General features: G+C 35.5%; 1 protein-coding gene across 2 annotated transcripts in view; it reads right to left on the bottom strand.

Moving 5' to 3' along the window:
• The window catches only part of CTNNA2 (catenin alpha 2), a 431,832-nt gene that overhangs the window by 378,128 nt on the left and 33,664 nt on the right, over positions 1-20,040 (bottom strand). For both annotated transcript variants that reach the window (XM_062575101.1, XM_062575102.1), the window contains one exon: positions 1,619-1,725. In XM_062575101.1, the coding sequence (XP_062431085.1) occupies positions 1,619-1,720 (102 nt within the window). In that variant the 5' untranslated portion in view covers positions 1,721-1,725. Of the gene's footprint in view, positions 1-1,618; positions 1,726-20,040 lie in introns of those variants that run through there.

Here is a 20,040-nt window from a genome sequence, read left to right as displayed (position 1 = left end):
CCTCGTAGTTCAACTTTACTTGCATTTGTAGAAGAATACTATCAAACTTAAATCTAGCTAAACCACAGTGCACCCGCAGAACTTCAGAAACTATGAAACTACAATGGTATTTCTGCTTTTTGGCTAAAAAGCAAAGTGAAAGGAAAACAGAAGATACACTCACAAAGGACTCGATCTTCTGCTCTTTTCACAACAAATTATGAGGCCAACAACAGCTTCATTTCCTACTCCAGCAGCAGAACCCAAAAAAAGAGAGAACATACAACCTATTTTTCAGTTAATATCATACAGACTTCCAGATTTTACAGTCTGTCTTCCAGAATGACAACAAAATTGTCAAGGTTTGTAATGAAAGTTAATTACCATATTATCAACAGCTATGTGAAATGGAACTTGTATCTCTTCAATTGCCTTTGCATCTGAAAAGCTGTGTACAGTGTTAGATTTGTATTTCCAGAATAACTTGAAGAAAAATGATGCAAAGTAATTTTTCTCAAAGACAGAGGTATATAGAAGGTATAACTTCTTTCTACTGTGACTCACTTTAAGGAGTACATGAAACATACACAGACATTATTTTTAGAGCATTAGAAAAGTAGGGATTTATGCTTAACATTAGTTTTATTCTGTCAACAAAAACATCATTAAGTCTGGTCTCGCTCAAAAAAAAGGCCTATGTTTTTATCTAGTAGACCAATCTTAAGGTCCACTATGTCTATAAGAAAACTATTAATAACAGGTTACTGGACAGATGGGGTTAGCTGGCATTCATTTTTAATATAATTAGCATTCCTAGGAGAAAAATGACTTGTGTATTTTAAATAATAGGATTGTCCATTTTGAAGCTTACCAGGATAAAATTGTATAACCAACTGCTTATTATTAATAGCTACTCAGGAATGAAAAGGAAACAGGCCACAGGCTCATAGATTGCCCTGATGGGTACAGAAGCTTGCTGGCTACTGCTGTGTCTCTCTGGACTGCTTAGCTCCTTAGCCTGCCGCTGCATTCACAGCATATTTAAATATGTACAGACACAGTAAACTTGATATGCCTACATACACAAAGATCTCTTCTGCAAATAAAGTGCTGGATATCGCTATTGTATACATTACACATTACCTAGTATCATTTTCACCTTGCCCTTTTCAGACCATTTAGAAATGATATGACAAAATGTTTTAGCTTCTACTAGCAAAGTTACTTTTACTTACTTGGAAGATAAATGGCTGGACATATACTCCTAATCCACTACAGAGCAAAATGAAATAGGTTTCAATAGTTTCTTTCATTTCATTGTTTTTTTTGATTGCTTGTTTGTTTTTAATGTGAACTTGTCTTCTGTTGTACTGTAAGAGCATATCCTCAGTCAGGTCCCTAGCTTAAATTGACTGCTTCATAAATTTCTGATCTCCTTTGAAAGATGAGCATAACTGCTTCCTCATACTTTGACATGATAAATTATTTAGAAGAAGAATTTTTAAACAAATTTGAATAGAACTTTCTACTAGGAAGGAACACAAATTATTTATTTTTTACTATAAAATATTATCAATTACATATGAGTAAGTATAATATCATGCTAAAGAATGAGGCAAAATAAATCAAAAACACTTGCCTGCGTAACAAGTGGTTCCAGTAGCCTCTCTACTGTGAGAGTCCTGATTTCCAGACTTTTGGGGTCCCATTTCAAAATGATAGGTGAAGTTGCAGAAGTCATACTCCCTAGAACAAAGTGACACAAAACCAAGAAATATTACTAATGCAATATCCAAACAGCGCATATAAGATGATTTTACATATTTGGAGAATAGCATATATGTCATTTCTATTTACCTATAAAATGCTTCTTCACAATATTGCTAGTTTTCCTGTACTCCCAAGAACTCCCAAGTTCCCTGACAGTTCTAGAGACTCTTTAAACAATTATATTCAGAAAATTCATATATATATACACACACACACACACATATATATATGTATATGCTTTCTTGATTTTGGACCAGGAATGGCAGTACTCATTTGAAAATAAAGATTTTGAAGGCTGTCCTAGATATAAAAGCTTCAGTAAGCCTTAAAATAAAGATGACAAAGTTGCAAATTTATTTGTAATTTCAAATTTTCAAGAAGTATGGTTGAACTGTTAGACTCAGAGGGTTGTGATCAGCAGCAAAAAGTCCAGCTGGAGACGAGTCATTGGTGGTGTCCCACAGGGGTCAATACTGGGTCCAGCACTATTCAACATCTTCATTAATGACTTGGACAATGGGATTTCACCCCTCCTCCATTCTCAGCAAATTTGCTGATGATATAGAACTGGGAGACACAGCTGATACACCACGTGGTTGTGCTGCCATTCTGAGAAACCTCAATAGACTGGAGAGATGGGCAGGCAGGAACCACACAGAGTTCAGCAAGGGGAAGTGCAAAGTCCTGCACCTGCGGAGGAATAACCCTATGCACCAGTAACCCCCTGCACAGGTTGGAGGCTGTCCTGCTGGAAAGCAGCTTTACAGAGAAGGAACCTGGAGATCCTGAAGCACAAGTCAACCGTGAGCCAGCAATGTGCCCTCATGGCAAAGAATGCCAAGCATCTTGGGCTGTATTAGGCAGAGTCTTGCCAGCAGGTCGAGGTAGGTGATCCTTCCCCTCTGCTCAGCACTGGTGAGGATGCATCTGGAGTGTTTGGTCCCATTCTGGGCTCCCCAGTACAAGAAAGATACAGACATACTGGAACAAGTCCAGTGAGGGGCCACAAGGGTAATACAAGGAGAGGCTGAAAGAGCTGGGACTGTTCAGCCAGGAGAAGAAAAAACTCAGGGGAATTTCAAAGTGTATAAATATCTGAAGGGAAAGAGCAAAGACGACATTGCCTTTGAGAAGAGTCTGGCCCTGAGCAAAAACTGAAACACCGTAAGTTCCATTTGAACATTAGAAAACACTTTTTAATGTGCAGGTGTCTCCATCCTTGGAGGTATCCAAAACCCAACAGATGCAGAAGAGAGTAACGTGCTCTAAGTGACCCTGCTTGAGCAGACAGGTAGGACTGGACAAGCAACAGAGGTCACTTCCAACCTCAACTATTCTGTGGTTCTGAATTTTGAATTCAAAGTGATACAAGTAAGTATTTGATGACATGCAATGAAGTAACTTGCCCATATATTAAAAAAAAAAAAAAAAAAAAAAAAAAAAAAAAAAAACTAGTGTTCATTTAAAATAATTCATCTAAATATCCTGTATTTTAATTATAAACTAAAAATACGAAAAGTGACATATACCTAGAATACATAAGAATGCATAAGAGATCTAAATCAAGTCCTCTATACATAATATCCCAAATATTTAAATTTTTTTTTCAGATAACTTAGTGTCTATGTCTAGCTGATATTTTTTTTTAACATTACTGAAATCAGTTTAAGTGAACAAAAATCAAAACATGTTCAGCCATTACTCCTTGGACAACAGTTCGCTTTATAAAAGCTTAATTCAAAGGTATTTATATAGTACTTAGGAATGTTATCTAGTATGCACAAAATAAGTCGCGTTGTTTGATTCAGGAAAACGTCTTTGACTAATTACTGTCATTTGATCAGTTAACCTGTAAACAGTTAGTAAACCTGTGCAAAGGACTTCACTGTATTACTAGCAGACAACATTACATACTTGCTAAAAAAGACGACTATATCTGAACTCTGTAATCAATGTTCTTAGAAAACACATAAAATAACCCTCCATCTCCTCTTCTTCGTAAATATTTAATAGTAGAATTATGTAGTAATATTCAGTATATTCTGAAACTACTACTATTTGCTTTCCACTCTTATGTAAAAATTTGTCAGCCTTTATGCTATACAGTGCTAGTACGTGTGATTAGAGAAAAGTATGAGGCAATTTCCAGTTGCTGTAAACGTGGTAAACACAGCAGTTACACTGGAGTTTCCAACAGACAACTTTTAATTCTCTTTCAGAACCTACAACTTTTTTTTTTTTTTTTTTTTTAACAGAAAGATGGTTGCTACTGCTGTTGACCTCCATGTTCAAGTAAGTTTTAGGTAGACAATGATGCTAGTCAACACTTTTATGAGTTATAGTATCTTTTAAGCATGTAAAATATAGTATCTGAATTTTTAAATAAGCGTGCTTTTCCTCACTGACTAAGATGGGTATGCAGACACATACTTCCTTACGCAAGATATTAAGCAAAGCCCAAAGCCTACAAAAGCAAATAATTTCAGTGAGCTGACAATCATACTGATGACAAAGAAGATGAGACAATTGATCATTCATGTTATAATCTGAATACCTCAGTTTCAACCAAAGAAATAGAAAGAAAGCCTTCAAAATTCATTATGAAAGAGAGAGGAAAAAAAAAAAGAAAAGCTTTCAATGATTAAAAAATTCATACAAGAAAAAAACCTCATTTTGAGCTTATAAAGAAGTTTTTAATTTGCTGCAAGATCTGGCCCACAAAAGTAAACAAGAATAAAAAAAGCCTAATCTGGTACATTTTCCTCAGCACTTCTCTAGGTGCTGTCACAATAGCAATTTTAAATGACAAAAGAGTGAAAAGGAGTTACCTTCCCAAACACATGAACAGGATGCTAAGCATGTCTTATTACTGCTTTGACCAAAACATCCCCCAAACTATCTGCCTCAAGCACTTCGCTGAAGACAGATTGCTCCATAGCTTATACCTGGCCTGTGGCTGGGCGATACCTGTAAGGAAGATAACCTATGTGATCTGCTGACAGAGGATAACAGCATCACATAACATTTTTCACATAAAACTGTATTTTGATAGAGAGAAGGAAACAAAAATAGCCAAAAGGGAGAAAGACCTCCTTTCCCATTACATTCTAGGCTAAAAGAATATCTATTATTTATCCTAGGTAGTTTAAATCTTTTGTTCATCTCTGGAGTTTCCAGCATTCAAAGGATGATTGTCATTTTTTTTAAAACACTCAATAACAACAATCCTATCTTCAAAACACAAAGTTAAGTTTCCCATTTTAGATCCAGCCTTTGTAACTTAGAACTATGTACTGATTACTCTTTGGGATAAGTCTCTTTGAATTCAAGTATGCACATTCTTTTTCCGAATGGTTACTGAAGATTTTTTTTTCCCCAGTATTCTGAAAAGTCTCATTGAAACTTATTCTCTGTTGTTCACGTATGTTATCTATTGGCAGAGGGTGATTTTTCAAGCCTGAACTTGAAATCTGATACTGTCAAATAAGGAATTATGTAATAATTCTGTATTTTAGACAGCCTGTTTCTGATGAAAGGTTTTGCACAGATGATTGTAGCCCTAATGCTGAAACTAATGCTGTATTTAAGGAAATCTTATTGTCTAACTGTACTTTATCTTCCCAGAAAGTCTACCAAAACACATCTTTCTATGAAATGCAACAGTACAGAGATGCCTCTTCCCTATCCAGTCCAATAACTGTTGTTCAATGTGAACATTTGTTTAGGCAGCCTGCCCTCAAAGTATCATCTATAAGGGAAATAACCGTACACTTTAATCGTCAACTCATTAGTTGCATTCCTGCATCGGGACCAAAATCTAATTCCGTCGGTAGAATTCTGCATTAACGCAGCAGTTCCAAGTATCTAAGCATGCAAGTGCTCTTCTCACCAACCTTTCGTTGTTTAGAGCCTTCTTGTGCAGGATCAAGATATTCTGCATGCAAAATTACCTTCGTCTATTACACTATATTTGTTTTCCTACAGAGTATATCCGCTTTCCTTGCGATTTACAAAAATGTCCATTCCAAGCTTCAAAAAACAGCTTATAAGCGACAGTCTGTCTCATTTATATGCTGCAACTTAAACGTAATAATAAAAATATTTTAACTCTACGTGAACAAAAGCAGTGTTTGCTAAAGAAAACTGTCAGTTTTCTAAAAACATGAACATTGGAGTCTGGAACAAGCCTTTGGTCATCAGGTCCAACTCACATCTGCAATGCTGAACATTATAGATACGGAAGCTATTCACTACTAGAAGGCAAAGAATGTTTTTCTTAGGTGAGAAAGATGTCCAGCAATGTGGAAAGAGAGTAAGATGAGAAAAGAGGAGGCAAAGCCAAACTAATAATAATTTTGCCCTGTGTTCCAAATTTTGAATTTATAATAGCCCTATATTCCAAGAAATTTATACGGAATATAAAAAAGAAAAAAAAAAAAAAACACTTTACCCACAGTCTCTATTCTCAATCTAATGGTGCACCTCACAAATGGTATAAACCACTGTAAACTTCCACATCTGAGCAGCGAGATCCACTGTACAGCAGTGTGACACTGGTGACGTGCAAGCTTGCTCCATATTCCCTGCTGAGGTTACATTGGAGCACAGGACAAACTAGCTGAGACACCAGAAATATTCGAGATGTATACAGGCTGCAGAACCCTATCTCTTGGTTCATCAGACTGAAAGAAGACTGTAGCAATAGCTTGTGGCATATATAGCAGATATGCTGATGCTCCCTTAAGTGTGTCTGCAATATTGAGCATAGCAGATATACACTACGCATCCTGACCGCACTTTCTTGCTTTCTAGGAGTATGGACTGTCTTTGGCTAATTATAGGTGCTTTTAACTCCTAGAAAGCAAGGGGGCTGCTCTCAACCCATCTGCCCAGTCCCCATCGCAAACGGTACAACAGTACAAATCGAGAAGGAAGGACACAAGAAAGCGCGAATAAAAACTGCAAAGGAGGCAAATAAAGGGAAAATGCTAAGAGGACAGAGGCTGACAGCGAGGATAAATAAATAAATAAACAAAAAAAGAAAAGTAAATAGAGAGCCCTGCTTTCTAGGAGTTAAAAGCACCTATAATTAGCCAAAGACAGTCCATACAGCCTCCAACAGATCTGGCTGAAATAATCAGAGTGAACATGGGCAGTTCCCAATAACCTTGCCAAGAAGAAGAAGAAGAAGGAAAAAAAAAAAAAAGAAAGAAAGAAAGAAAAAGAAAAAAAAGAGAAAGAAAAAGCAGAATGGTTTAGAGGAGTATCTGTCTCTACAGGTTTGAACAAGTTTTTGATATACATATTTACTTCATTTCATAAAAGCATCTCTCCTCTCTTGCCCTAAAACTTAATCAGGAAGAGCAAGTCAAAATAAACTGTTAGGCCCCATGCCCAAGCCCAACCACACAGAGATTTTTTTATTTGAGTTTTTCTAAGCTTGCAACTTAGTTTTGGAAGCCCTCTTGCCTTCTGTTCCACCTCTTCAGAGCCTCCCAATACAAATCTTCCCACAGCTGTGATCAAAGCCTCTTGCTCACTGCCTCTCCAACGCTGGTTCACTTAGGGTCGCATTGAAAGCCCAGGAAAACTGAAGACTAAATCAAGTCCTTGGCACAGGTCCTATGCAATGCATTCTCTACTTACAGCAAAATACTATCTTTAGAAGTTATTTAGATTATGGAACAAAGTGTAGATATGATGGATTTACATAAACATCCCTCCATGTAACTATTGTGAATTCTTAGAAGAGTTTTTTTACAAGAGTTTTTCCCAAGTTCTGCTTTTTCTTAGGATAAACATTAATTCATTCTCACATCTTGCTAAAAAATGAATTATAAACTTTTAGTCACTAAATCTGCTTACACCTTCTCGTGATTTTGATTCAGTGCATGATATTGGCGCATGTAATGCACTTATCACTGCAGCATAAAAATATTAAGTATCTTTGGTTTAAATTAAGTCCTGCTGGCTCACCTAACAGCACAGAAAACTTAGGCTTAATCATGATTTTGAAAGCTTCTGCTTCTGAATTTAGGGATCATCCTTTCCCTGAAGATATCCGGTTTAAAATCTGAAAACTGCAATTAACGTTACCTCTGTATTTCCCCATAGCTTTTCTTCATTTCTCCAAAAGAGAACTCCTTGTTCCACAACATCAATCTTTTCTAGCTTCAGATTAAGCAGTATACCTTTCTTCCTTAGAGAGCCAGAGCTTTGGGGGTTTTTTGATTTTTTTTTTTTTTTTTTAAAGGAGTCCATTTTCCTTTTAGTGCCACTGCAGTAGCAATACTGCAATATCATCTCTACATGTCTTTCTGCTTCATTAAGCTCAAAATTATCTATTTTAATTATTTTAATTAAGAGGCTTTTGTTCCTGTTCTTACAGATGCAACACTATTCTCCCTCTCGGAAAAGAATCTTTTATTTATCTGACTGCTTACACAACGAGCCCAAAGTTTCTACAGTTTCACTACGGCTTAGCAGACGACAGCAATCTCCCTCTGCCCTTGTAAAATCTACAAGTTCCAAAACTAGGAAGAAGCAGCTGTTCCATTTTCCAGCTCCATAATTAATATATGGATTAGGATTGTTTTCCAACACAGCCCTGTGGGTGCACAGTCGATGTTTCTGTCTGCAAGAATTTACTGGCATTAACGATAACCTTTCTGAGCATTCCCACCAACTCATATTTGTCTCATTGCTGGCATCTGCATTCGTCACCTTGCTCATCAACTGCCTCTGTGACAATTTTCTAAAAATTTTAGAGAAATCCAAATTATTTAACTTTGTTTATATTAAATCTGTTCTTTCTTTGTATATATTTTCCTTAAGTTGTTCTGTCCCCAGCAAGCCCATTCAGAATACACCTAATATTCTGATAGAAGTCTCCTGTACTATTCTATAATAAATTATCACCCTCCCACTAATCCAAAACACGGACAGAGCAAAACTCTGTAAAGACAGAAACAAGTCTAAGTCACTTAGTTCTACTTGATTTGTTATTACTGAAACTTTTCCTGATGTAAATCTTCTGCTTAGGGATGTTTTAAATAAATTACAATGCCTATATAGCCATCCACGATGATCTCCAACAACTTTTATCTTCCCTAGCTGTGTGTCCGCATGATTTGCTATAGTTTCATTAGTCAGTCCTGAAATACTGAAATACAACATAAGAATCACGCCAGCATTATATTCTCAAAGGAATTCATCTAAGTAAAGGATGATAAAGGTCTGCCTTCCTGAGCTGGGGCACTCTATTCAAAGGGGATATCAACACTATTCAAAAGAAAATGAGTAATGTAGACAATCAGAAAATACACAAACAACTCCTAATCTAAAAAATGACATCATAAGACATAACTGCAAATGACGGGCTAAATCAACCAAAGATGAGTTGTATCTGTTTCCCCCAAAACCTAGACCCAACTTTGGAAAAATCTAATTTAAAAAGACCATACTTCCTAGCACCTGTCTTTAATCTCTTTCATCTATGACACAGTTGGACTAAAACTTGCTCAGATAATTAATTCTGATTTTCATCAAAACCTGAAGCACTGAAGACAGTGTAGAAGACTAGGGGGGCGGAAAGTGCCTATGTTTAAAAACAAAAAAACAGAATGACTTCAGTAAGACTATCATCCCAACACCATTCCCACATAAAAAATATAGGGAGAAGTAAATATTTGAATCTGGTAATAAAGAATTACAGAAGGGTTACAAAATTACTCTCAGTAATTATAGATTTACAGATTTTTTAATTGTGAAAAGTTTATATATTAGAAAAACAAAAATATGATCATTACAGACTCCTCAACTCAGGCAAGAACATGCTAAAATTGAGTAAGAGCTGAATCTATACAAATTATGAATTCAAAAAAACAACTTTTAAAATATTCTTAACTGTTGAAAATATTTACAAGGAACAATTTACAAAGTACTGAGAGAGATTTTCCATTGTTGTTTATTTTAAATGCACAACATTCCTCTATCTGCCCAAAGGTATGGACTACTTAAAACAGGACTTAACTCATTAAAAGATACGATGTTTGTTATGCAGGTGATTACACCAATTACATTTCTCCCTTCTAGCACTCCATTCAGTTAATGTATGAAAAATTGTTGCCTAAAAGTTTTGTAGATAGCATATTTGATTCAATCAAAATAGAAACTTATTCTTGTACTGCATCCAGAAAGACTTCCTACTTTACGTTAAACGCATCACGAGACAGAAAATAAAATAAAAATCCAGTGGCACGATGCTTCTTGTCTTGTCTTCATTTCCAAAAGTTCTGTGTGACCATGTTTACACCCTGACAGTCATTTTGCTTATAAATCCACATCACAAACACTATTTGGCCATCACATTTCTAAAAAGAATATCACAGAACTGAGAAAGATACATAAAGGGCAACAAAGACAGTCAGTGACTTCTACAACAACAACTAAATAAACTAAGAACATTCAGCCTGCAAAAAAGACAATGGAGGAGGAATACAATATAGGCCAACAAAATCATAAGCATCATGTAGAAGATGAAACTATTGCTTGTTGCTGTTTTCAATAAAAAAATAAATAACTGCTTGTTAAGTTATGAGCAAAGTTTTTGGAACCCTTTGTCATACGATACTGCAGATGCTACAAGTTCAAAAATAAACTGGATATGTTAACGGAAGAAGAAAAAAAAATGCATTGACCTGAAGCCCCTGAGCTGCAGGCTTTTTGAGGTCTGGAAGGTAATCTGGCAAAGTATCACTAAGAGTTTTCTCTGTGCTTCCACTCTGAGGCATCAACCATTTCATCTTCTCTTTAAATAGAGCCTAAAATTCTTGACACCCTGGCCTACTGTCCATCCTCGTACAAACAGAAAGACAAATCGCTCAGCGACAACCTCCAGGACGATAAGGAAACCTCAAAGGAAGAAAAAGGTTGGGTCAACTTTTTGGAGGGAGATAAATCTACTCCTTTCGTGTGACAAAACAGCCAGAGGACATGGCACCAAGCTACATAAGTTCAGCAGGAATAGCTTTGCCCTGAAAAGGCAGATAAGGAATCCAGAAACTCAGTAGATAGTGAAGGTAAGCGCAGAGATGACAGCTCTAATTTGCCTCTCAAGCATGAAGAGCTTCATTTACTAAAAGAGGCGTATAGAAGGATCTTTGAGCTTAGCACACAGGCACTCAGAAAAATGACTTGGTATCACAGATCTCCAACGTTCCTGCAAGTGAGGAATCAGTACCGAGAATGACAGTCGCAGAGAATAGCCGAAGTGCTGAACTGGTGCTGACAGCTTCTTGTTTGCTGTCTAAAAGCCAGTGATACCATGGTACCACTTTCAGGCTTCTGACAGTGCTAGAAGCACCAAGGGAGGTGCAGGCAACACTCTGTGGGCTCTACCGGTGCCCAAAGACACAGGAAATGCATCAGAGATGACCTGTGCAGAGAGCATATAGACACCCCCATACCCTGTTTATTACTCACGACACAGAGACCCTTCTCTTCGTTATGTCCCTGGAGGTAACTCCTGTGTCCTTATGCCTTGTTTCAACAAAAACATCAGGCTCCCTTTTAATCCATTCCAGGTTAATCAGCCCCTTACTACCATTTTAATTACAGTAAAATGTCATATTCAATCCAATATTCACTTTGCTCTATCTTCTCCATTACTTTTCTTCTTTAGTCACAGCTTTCAAAGGGCGCTCAATAGTTCATACAGTCTAAAAAGAGATAATACAGATTTAAGTCCTCAATATTATTCTTAACCTGTGATGATCTTGCACAATTGTTTAACGGGAAGATAGTGGCTAATCAGAAAACTCATTTCAAGAAAAATGATTTTATCTGACAACATTTAATTGGTCTCTTTAGGTCATAGAAAGGAATCCAAACATTCTTACTAGCAATTAAAACCCTTTAAAGTAATAATAGCAAACTCTTCTAAAGCCAGATATTATTAAGAAAACATTCCACATTTCAAAATAGTATCAACTAACAAATTAAAAGAGAAGTCTTAACAATAAATATTTCACTTCTTTGTTTCTGGATGACTCAGGATTGTCTTTCTTGTGCCATGTGAAAGATGTCATTTTTCTCCAAATATGAAATTATTACCAAATTCAAACCTCTGATTTCTACCCTTAGTTTCATTTTTTTTAATAAATGCATATCAAAAGCAGTTGTGTAATTTTTTTCTACTATTTAACACTACAACTCCAAACTTAGGAACTACATTATTAATTAAAAATTCCTCAGTAAACTATTACTGTTCTAATTCTTCAATACAAAAAACCCTTGCTCTTTCACTCTCCCATTACAGGAAAAATTAATAAAAGTCTAATAGCAATCTAAGTCATGTCATGAAATCCCATCAAATTATCCCAACTTTCCTGTTTCTATTTTCTTTCATTAGGTTAGACTGCTACTTAGAAAAAAAGAAGTTGTGCAGTGCCCAGACAACTTACTAACTCCAGCTTTATGCAGAGGACTGTAGTATAAACCCAGTCAGCTGCTAATCCTTCCAACTATTTCTTTTTTATTTACCCTAAGTTATCAATCACGACAGGACATTAACAGTTTACAAGGAGCACTAGCTTATGCCTTAACCCTTTCAGTTCTTTAGATTGTTCCACAAGAATCACTTCAGCTTCCCTTAGAAATTCATCACAAATTTGAAAATTTGAACCTTCCACAGTTCTGAATTTCATGTAAGAGCTAGATATGAATTTTGGAACATAGTCATGTATTTCGCACCGTATATGGAAACTCTGATTATAACTCATTGGTTACAATGATTAGTAACCACTGGTGCAGTTTTGAGGGAAAAAGTTCTACATATTTTTATTAGTGCATTGCAACTAAGTAAGCAAAGTAAATTAAAATGCTAACTGAAGCCAAAATCTATGTAAGCCTTGTGTTAAGATAATACAACACAACAAAGACTACCTTCAATCAAATCTATAAATAAATCAAACCTACAAATAAACATATGCAAAATTCAAGCCATCAACCTATACAATATATTACTCAAACATAAAAAAATGCTAATCCCAGAAACCTAGCACTAACTTGCCTATATCAATGCAGCAAATTTTGTTTAGAAAAAGGCAGGTTTGAAAGCTAGAACTCCATGGGGTAGGTAAATGCAGTACTTGCTAGAAATCAGAATACTGAAAATAAGACTCGTGCCAGAGGCTTTTGCCAGGATTATCACAGAAAGATATATGTACGCACTATTTTAAGATGAGTTAGACAGCATTTCAACTTACTCATTTTTATTCTGCCAAAATAAAACTAAAATAATCATTACCAAGACAAAAAGTTTTTTTTTTTTTTTTTTTTTTTTTTTTTTTTGGTATGGCCACGGCAATAGCACATTCAGAGCCACAGTTGCAGAGGTTCTTTGGGTAGGCTTGCACGGCTTTTTGCCCACTTTGGGCTCATCTCAGGACATAAGGAGCATTGCCTCTGAGAATATAATGACCTAAAAGGTCTGAACATTTCTTTTCAGATTACAGGGTCACAGATTTATCTCTTTTCATTAATACTCTTGATGCTACATCTTTCTTTTAGAAACACCGTACTAATGTCCTAGAAGGAAGCATGAAATCAAAGAGATTATTTTCTAGAATTAACTTTGATCCTGTCATCAGTGGGACAAGTGCCTAAGGGGGCAAAATGACATTTCTTATGTTTTTTGTACAATTAATGCCCTCATCATCACTGATGTGTCTGTCTTATTTCTGTTGGACTTATCTATCCATCCATAGTTCCATTCTCACAGAATTCCTTAAGATAATGTTTCATTTTACCAGCAAATAAGAGAAGAATGAAAATTAGTCCAGTTTATCCTGACCAGATAAGTCACATTCCTTAAAAGACCCAATTCCTTCTAGCTCCATGAATACAAAAAGAATGCAACTAACATAAATATAAAAACTTCTAGTTTTATATACAGTTGCCCATGCTCTCTTAAAAAAAAAAAAAAAAGTTAACATCTAATTTGAATTACATAAATAATATAAATTTCCACATATGATTTTTATCGTGTCATATACTTAACCACTACCTAACTGCAAATTCATCAGATGTAGTATATTGTCTGAAAAGACTACAGTTTAATTTTCTAGTGTTGACATTAATTACAGTCAAAATTACAACTGAAAAGACTGCACAGAAATATACAGTTATATACTAAATATTTAATTCATCTTTTTGTGACATAATATAAAAATAAATTTCTGTGAATAAATGACTTTTTCTTTTAGGAATTATTTCCTCTTTTTTTTTTTTTTTTTTTTTTTAATGCCTACTCTCCTCCATCTCAAATATAAAAACAAACAAAAACCAAGAGATTGTGAAATTCAGTTATTACTTTTATGTAAAGAGACAGAAATGGACGTAAAGTTCTTCCTGAAACTGAAAAAGATCTAGATAATTCAACATTTTTGCATCTTTAATTGTTTAAAAGGAAGGAGCACAAACTTGTTTAGCAAGTCTTTATACACACTCTAACTCTTTTTCCTCAAGAACAGCTTCCAGGGACCCGACTCGCTCGCACTTGCCAAGCCACATGTTTCACGTTGAATTGGCATTTGTCACGCAGGATTTTTTTCGTGTAGTACACAGAAAGCTTAACGCTGCATATTGCTGCTGATGCAGCAGAGCACTGTTTAAATCTAACTACACAGATGCCTGAATCCAAAAAAAATCCAGACCATGGCCTCCTTTTATAAGCATCTGATGAGTTTTCATGCATTTACCCAGAAGTTACCGCTTCTTGTTATGTATCATTAGGCACTAACTGGTTAATTAGTTTATCCATACTCTAGCACCCACATAAATTGTTATTATTAGCAGTGTTAAATCATCTGTTTATCTAATTTACCTTTATAGTCCATATTTTGATACCTTCTAGTCTGCATATCCTCCTCTGGACAACAACATATATGTTTTGGTGGACTTTGTTAGTCCTTCGAAGAAATACAGATGTCCTGATTTTTAGTATCTAAATAATCTTCCCTCACACCATCAAGGTCTTCATTACTCCTGTTGTAAAATTAAAAAATAAATATATGTTTTAAGCTTACATATTGCCATTGAAGGGTACAAGAAATGCTCCTTCAGATTTCAAGCTGTTTCTGCTCAATACAAAACTAAAACTCATGAACCTGAGTGAGCTGGATGGAATTTCCAGATGAGGCTGAACAGCATTTCTGATTTCACTACGATAGGGAAAAAAAAAAAAAAAAAAAAAAAAAAAAAAAAAAGAGCATTGCATTCTAGCACCTCAAATTACTGCAATTTGCTATTTAAAATGAGATCACCATTTATTGAACTTATTTGACTTTTTACTTTTCATTGTTGGGGTAAAACAAAAAAAAATAAACAAAAAAAAATTCTGAAGAGAACTAAGTGAAAGGAGACAGAAATGAAAAAACAACCTTTCGCTCTTCACTGCACAAATGTCAGCAGTATTAAGCACCAAGTAGTTTTGACATGGTTTACTTTTCAGTCCAGCGTAACAGGATCTATGCCTGGTTCCAAAGCTCTTCAGAAACACCAGCACGTGACTGCATGGTCAAATCATGACATTAAGTCAACCTGTTTGACAAATTTATCTGCACAAGCCCAGTCCCAAGTTAAAGACAATTTATACTATTGTCAAAACAGAAACGTATCATCCATCCCCACCCAGAAAACAAGCAGTGCTAGTGGTTATTGATCGCATCTTCTCAAACCTCATCTTGAAATGTATGTTCTAGCTTTAATGTTACAATTCAGCGTAATCAACATGGTAGAGCATGTAAAAAACAGAACCTGATAGAAGCATTTGAAAATGTCATATTTCAAGCAGACACGTTACCTTAATGGTTTCATCTTCACTGACAAAATAAGGAAGCACACCATATCAATGTCTCCACAAGCCATGGTGCAATTCACCAGGCAACGAAAGTACACAAGCCTTCATATGGCTGCTGTAACTTGATGTTTTTGTAAGTACCTATTTTTCTCTCAATCTGCAGGTACTGAGGCAACGAGCACATGATCAAATGCTCAAAAGTACGTTATAGTAAAATAAAGTCAGATTCGCTAATGAGTATTTGCTCTAGAATGTAAAATGGGAAAAGAAAAGTAGCTAAGGTATGCCACTAAACCCCCAAAAAGCTAAATGAAAAGGTATGTCCTCTTTAATAGCGCCACATTTTAATTTTTAAGATTTTTTTGGAAAGGTCTTTAAAAAAAGCTTCATAAAATAATAAATAGAATAGACTAAAATAAATGCATATAAATATATATGTATGCATGCATACATATGTATACATATATATGTATATACATTTTTTCCCACTCAGGATTCTAGTGTTATAAATCACTTCAGCTGTGCCTCATGCTGTATAATTCTTACAGATACAACTTAGCTATTTCTTGTACTGAAGTAAAACGCATCAGTTTTTCTTCACATCATTTGCATTTTTGGTTTCTACCTCTCCTGTTTGCTAACTACGGAAACCCAAGCCTTAGGTATCAAGGGGATTGCTGAACAACATTTCAGGTGAAAAGAATTTCAGTATCTGTCACAGATACACATAGGCTTAGTCATGCCAAAACGTTATCACGGCATTCGCTATGTAACACAAAAGAAGCAACCGCCTGAAATAAGGACCACACAGAAGACAGGCTTGCACCCAAGAATACAAAATAGCAAACTATCTCATTTTTCACACCATATTATTCAAATCAAGTTACAAATTCTAAAGGAAGTATGCTAAAAGGCTACTTTGCACTAAAAGCGAAAGGATATGATTTTACAAGCCCAATATCATGTTTTCATTCATAAAAGCTTGGAACAGGACCAGCCCTGACTGCACAGATTCAGTCTGACCTTTCAGGAACATTTATTTCACTGAGCATTAATGTGCGACTTTGAATTACACCACTAATGCCAGTCATAGATATCACCGTCCAGTGAAGCAGTAGTTATTTATAAAATCTTTCTGGGGCCGTCACTGCTGAAGTATCTGTCCTCGCGATTACAGCGATAAACCTGGTTGTTTAAAGAAAGTGGCAGCTCAGGATGCTCACGAGGCAACTCGCCAAATTGTTTTGATTAACGCAGAATCTTGCGGCAATGGAGGCGACTGCACCCAAGAAAACAGCTCCACTTTTCTACGATTGCTAAATTCAGTGGTGCTCGAACTTTTCAGCCAGGAAGATTAGCTTACCCTATTGACAGAAAGTGGCTGCAACCACAGCAAGGCCAAGCCAACCTGTTCACAGACCGAATGATTCTCGGCGATTACAGCAAATAATCCTCGGTGGTGCCGCACACACGCTGCAAAGGTACTTCCCGGGCTGCGGTCCCCGGCCCCGAGCCACGACGGCAGCTTGCAGAGAGCTGCGAGCAGCAGAGCACTGCAAACGTCTCACGCCTACCTGTTCATCTCCACGAGGACCTTCTGCCTACAACTGATTACTGTCCTACGGGGCATGGGCTATTTGCTTGTGGGTGTAATCGAGAGAGAACAAGTCAAAAAAATTAGTTTAAAATCCTTCCTCGGCTTCTGACTTTCTTAGTAACATCGGGAAGTCACTTCGTTGTGCCATTCTCTTTCCTAGCAATAAAAAAATGCAGTACTTACAGACTTCATGTCACTGAAGTACTAAAAAAAATAAATAAATAAATAAATTAAAAAAAAATCTTTGTGATTGTGAGGTATTCAGTGTTATGATGCTGGAACCATGCTAATCATACATATACTATGCAAGACGACATGTAAAATTTAGAATGTACATGAAGTAAGCGGATTTTCTACTGACTTGAAATGACTATTTCATCCAGAAATGAAAAGAGGGCTCTGTTGGGGTCACCTTCCATTGCATTTCAGACTTGCTAGAAGTCGAAGCCTTTATAAATCTTAACTACTCTAACATTCAGTATTTCTTTCTCAGCAATGAATCCGTTACTTTCCTGATAACATTTCACTAGTCACATCTATGTAAACCTACCAGAAATTTGGAAAATATATTTATTCTCTGACACTCACATACTCCTTTAAATGCTTTTTAATCACTCTTTTTTAATAATTGACCAATTTACTAGCAGTAAGAATACATATAATTTATTAATCTTCTGAGTCATGTAGTTAACCATCAATTCAATAGATTCATTAAAAATCTCAGCAAAAACAAATTAAACAGTATACAAATTTCAAAGGCCAGCTAGACTTTAATCGGATTTTTTCAGACTTGAGTCTAACAACAAACATGAGACTCAAGTTTCCAACAATGCCTTATCATTCTTCAGATTATATGAAATAACTTCGGATGAAAATTTCTTATTAAGATATACTTGCTAGTATTGCAGTCAATCCACCACATTTAAATTATAATTATGATTCTGAATGCTGCACATTAAGATAGCATTCATCAGTAGTTTGGCAAATCAAAGGAGTGCGTCAGACGCAAAAGGGATCTTAGAAAAGTGATCTCCTCCTTACAGACCATGATATGGCCTCCAATCCTGTTTTATTGAGCAATTTTCTCTGTTGGCTTCAATGGAAGAAAAGATTAGAGTTCATATTATGTAAGATTGATGATGATTACATGGTGACTAAAGCATAGAAAATTCTCAAGTGTGATTTCCTCTTTAGTCTTTCTGAAGATAATCTTTCTTTCTTTTTTTTTTTTTGCTGTTTTCCATTCCCTTTTTATTGTATGCAATACTTATACCTTTATCATTAACCTTTCAAGAACGTTTCCAAAATTATTTTTTTCAGAGGACTTGCCCCAATTCTTTCTTGTCTTAGAAGTTCTCTTAAAAACTTTTCTGAAACCACATTTTTCCAACAGTAAGGTCTTTAAAAAATGTAAGTAACTTCTTGTTGGCAGATTCTGATTTTTATCATTTTTGTTTGTTTGTTTGTTAAGTCAAATAAACATGGACATGGTTCATCACGGTGTTTGAAAATAAAGTTAATAGTGTGCATACCACAAGAACAAAGAATTGGTATGCCAAGTTTTGAGCCACACTTGTCTCCAGCATGATATTAAATTGAATGGATGGGATATATAGGATACACTTAACTGATCTGAATTATGGATCTCACTTAATACTCCACAGTAATGAAAAGAAACTTCTTCCTAACTACAGCATCAGCCATTTTAGCAGCACAGATATGAACAAAAGCTTTCATTAAATTACAGTATCAGTTGTTTGCTCATTAACTTTGGTCTGCAAAGCTCAAAGTTTTAAGATGCCATTCATAGAAAGCCAATGGCCTATTTGGGAAGAAACACAAATTACTGAGGATACTTGACCCAGATCCCTTCATCTGAGAAGCCGGGAAAAGCAACTGCAATGCTAGCAAGCCTGAATGGAGAGCCGGATCTTGAGGCTTCTTTCTTGTGTTAGGTCAAAAACAATTTTATTCTGCCTAAATTCGGAGAAGCAATATGAACACAGTAGCTATATAGCTAACATCTGTCAGAAGTATAGCTTATTACATATTATATTTGCCCAAATTTTCCTGGAAAGTATCCTCTCACAATTAACACTGAATTGCACAGTCAATTTTTAAATGGAATATATAAAGTAAGAAGGAACACAACAGCTCTATGCAGGCTAAAATTTGATTATTTGATTTGATTATTCTGAACATTCCCACCAAGAGATTTACTTTTATTTTCTAAGTTTCTGCGCCATTCCTTCTGCTATTTGAATGCCTCATTGCATACATAACAAGAACCTGGCAGTAAAGAATTTCCATAGCAACTACTTTAAACAGTATAATTTAGCAAATCATAACATAAAATTGTATGTACTTTGACCAATACCTTTATTCATTTAGATAGATTTATCTATGTTCAAGTGGAAATATTAATATTGGTCAGAGAAAATAGTTTTATATTAACACATTATTAAAAAATTAAACTTTTTCCAAAAGAATTTTATATGATCCCTAGAGAAACTGTGATGCAAACCTTCCACAGTTCAGCATTTGCAAGACTATAAAAGCAATTATAAAGAAATTCCAGATGGCCAGCAATTTACTTTAATATTTGAAATGTATACAGTGATATCATATAAAGTATAAAAAAAGAACTTATACGGATTTTTACATCCTTAAATGAGAATTTCTGCAGCAAAGAAAAAAAGAGGCACAAAAGCAAAACTTCACATTTAGAGGCTAGAATTTATACTTAGACTATATGTATGCAGAGTATTTGAAATTTTTCCCATTTGGAATTATTTTTAAGGTTTGAAGTGGATTATTTTTGCAAGCATTCTTG

Source organism: Rhea pennata, chromosome 4 (assembly GCF_028389875.1).
Source record: "Rhea pennata isolate bPtePen1 chromosome 4, bPtePen1.pri, whole genome shotgun sequence".
Taxonomy (NCBI): Eukaryota; Metazoa; Chordata; class Aves; order Rheiformes; family Rheidae; genus Rhea; species Rhea pennata.
This window is presented reverse-complemented; position numbering and strand designations above follow the sequence as displayed.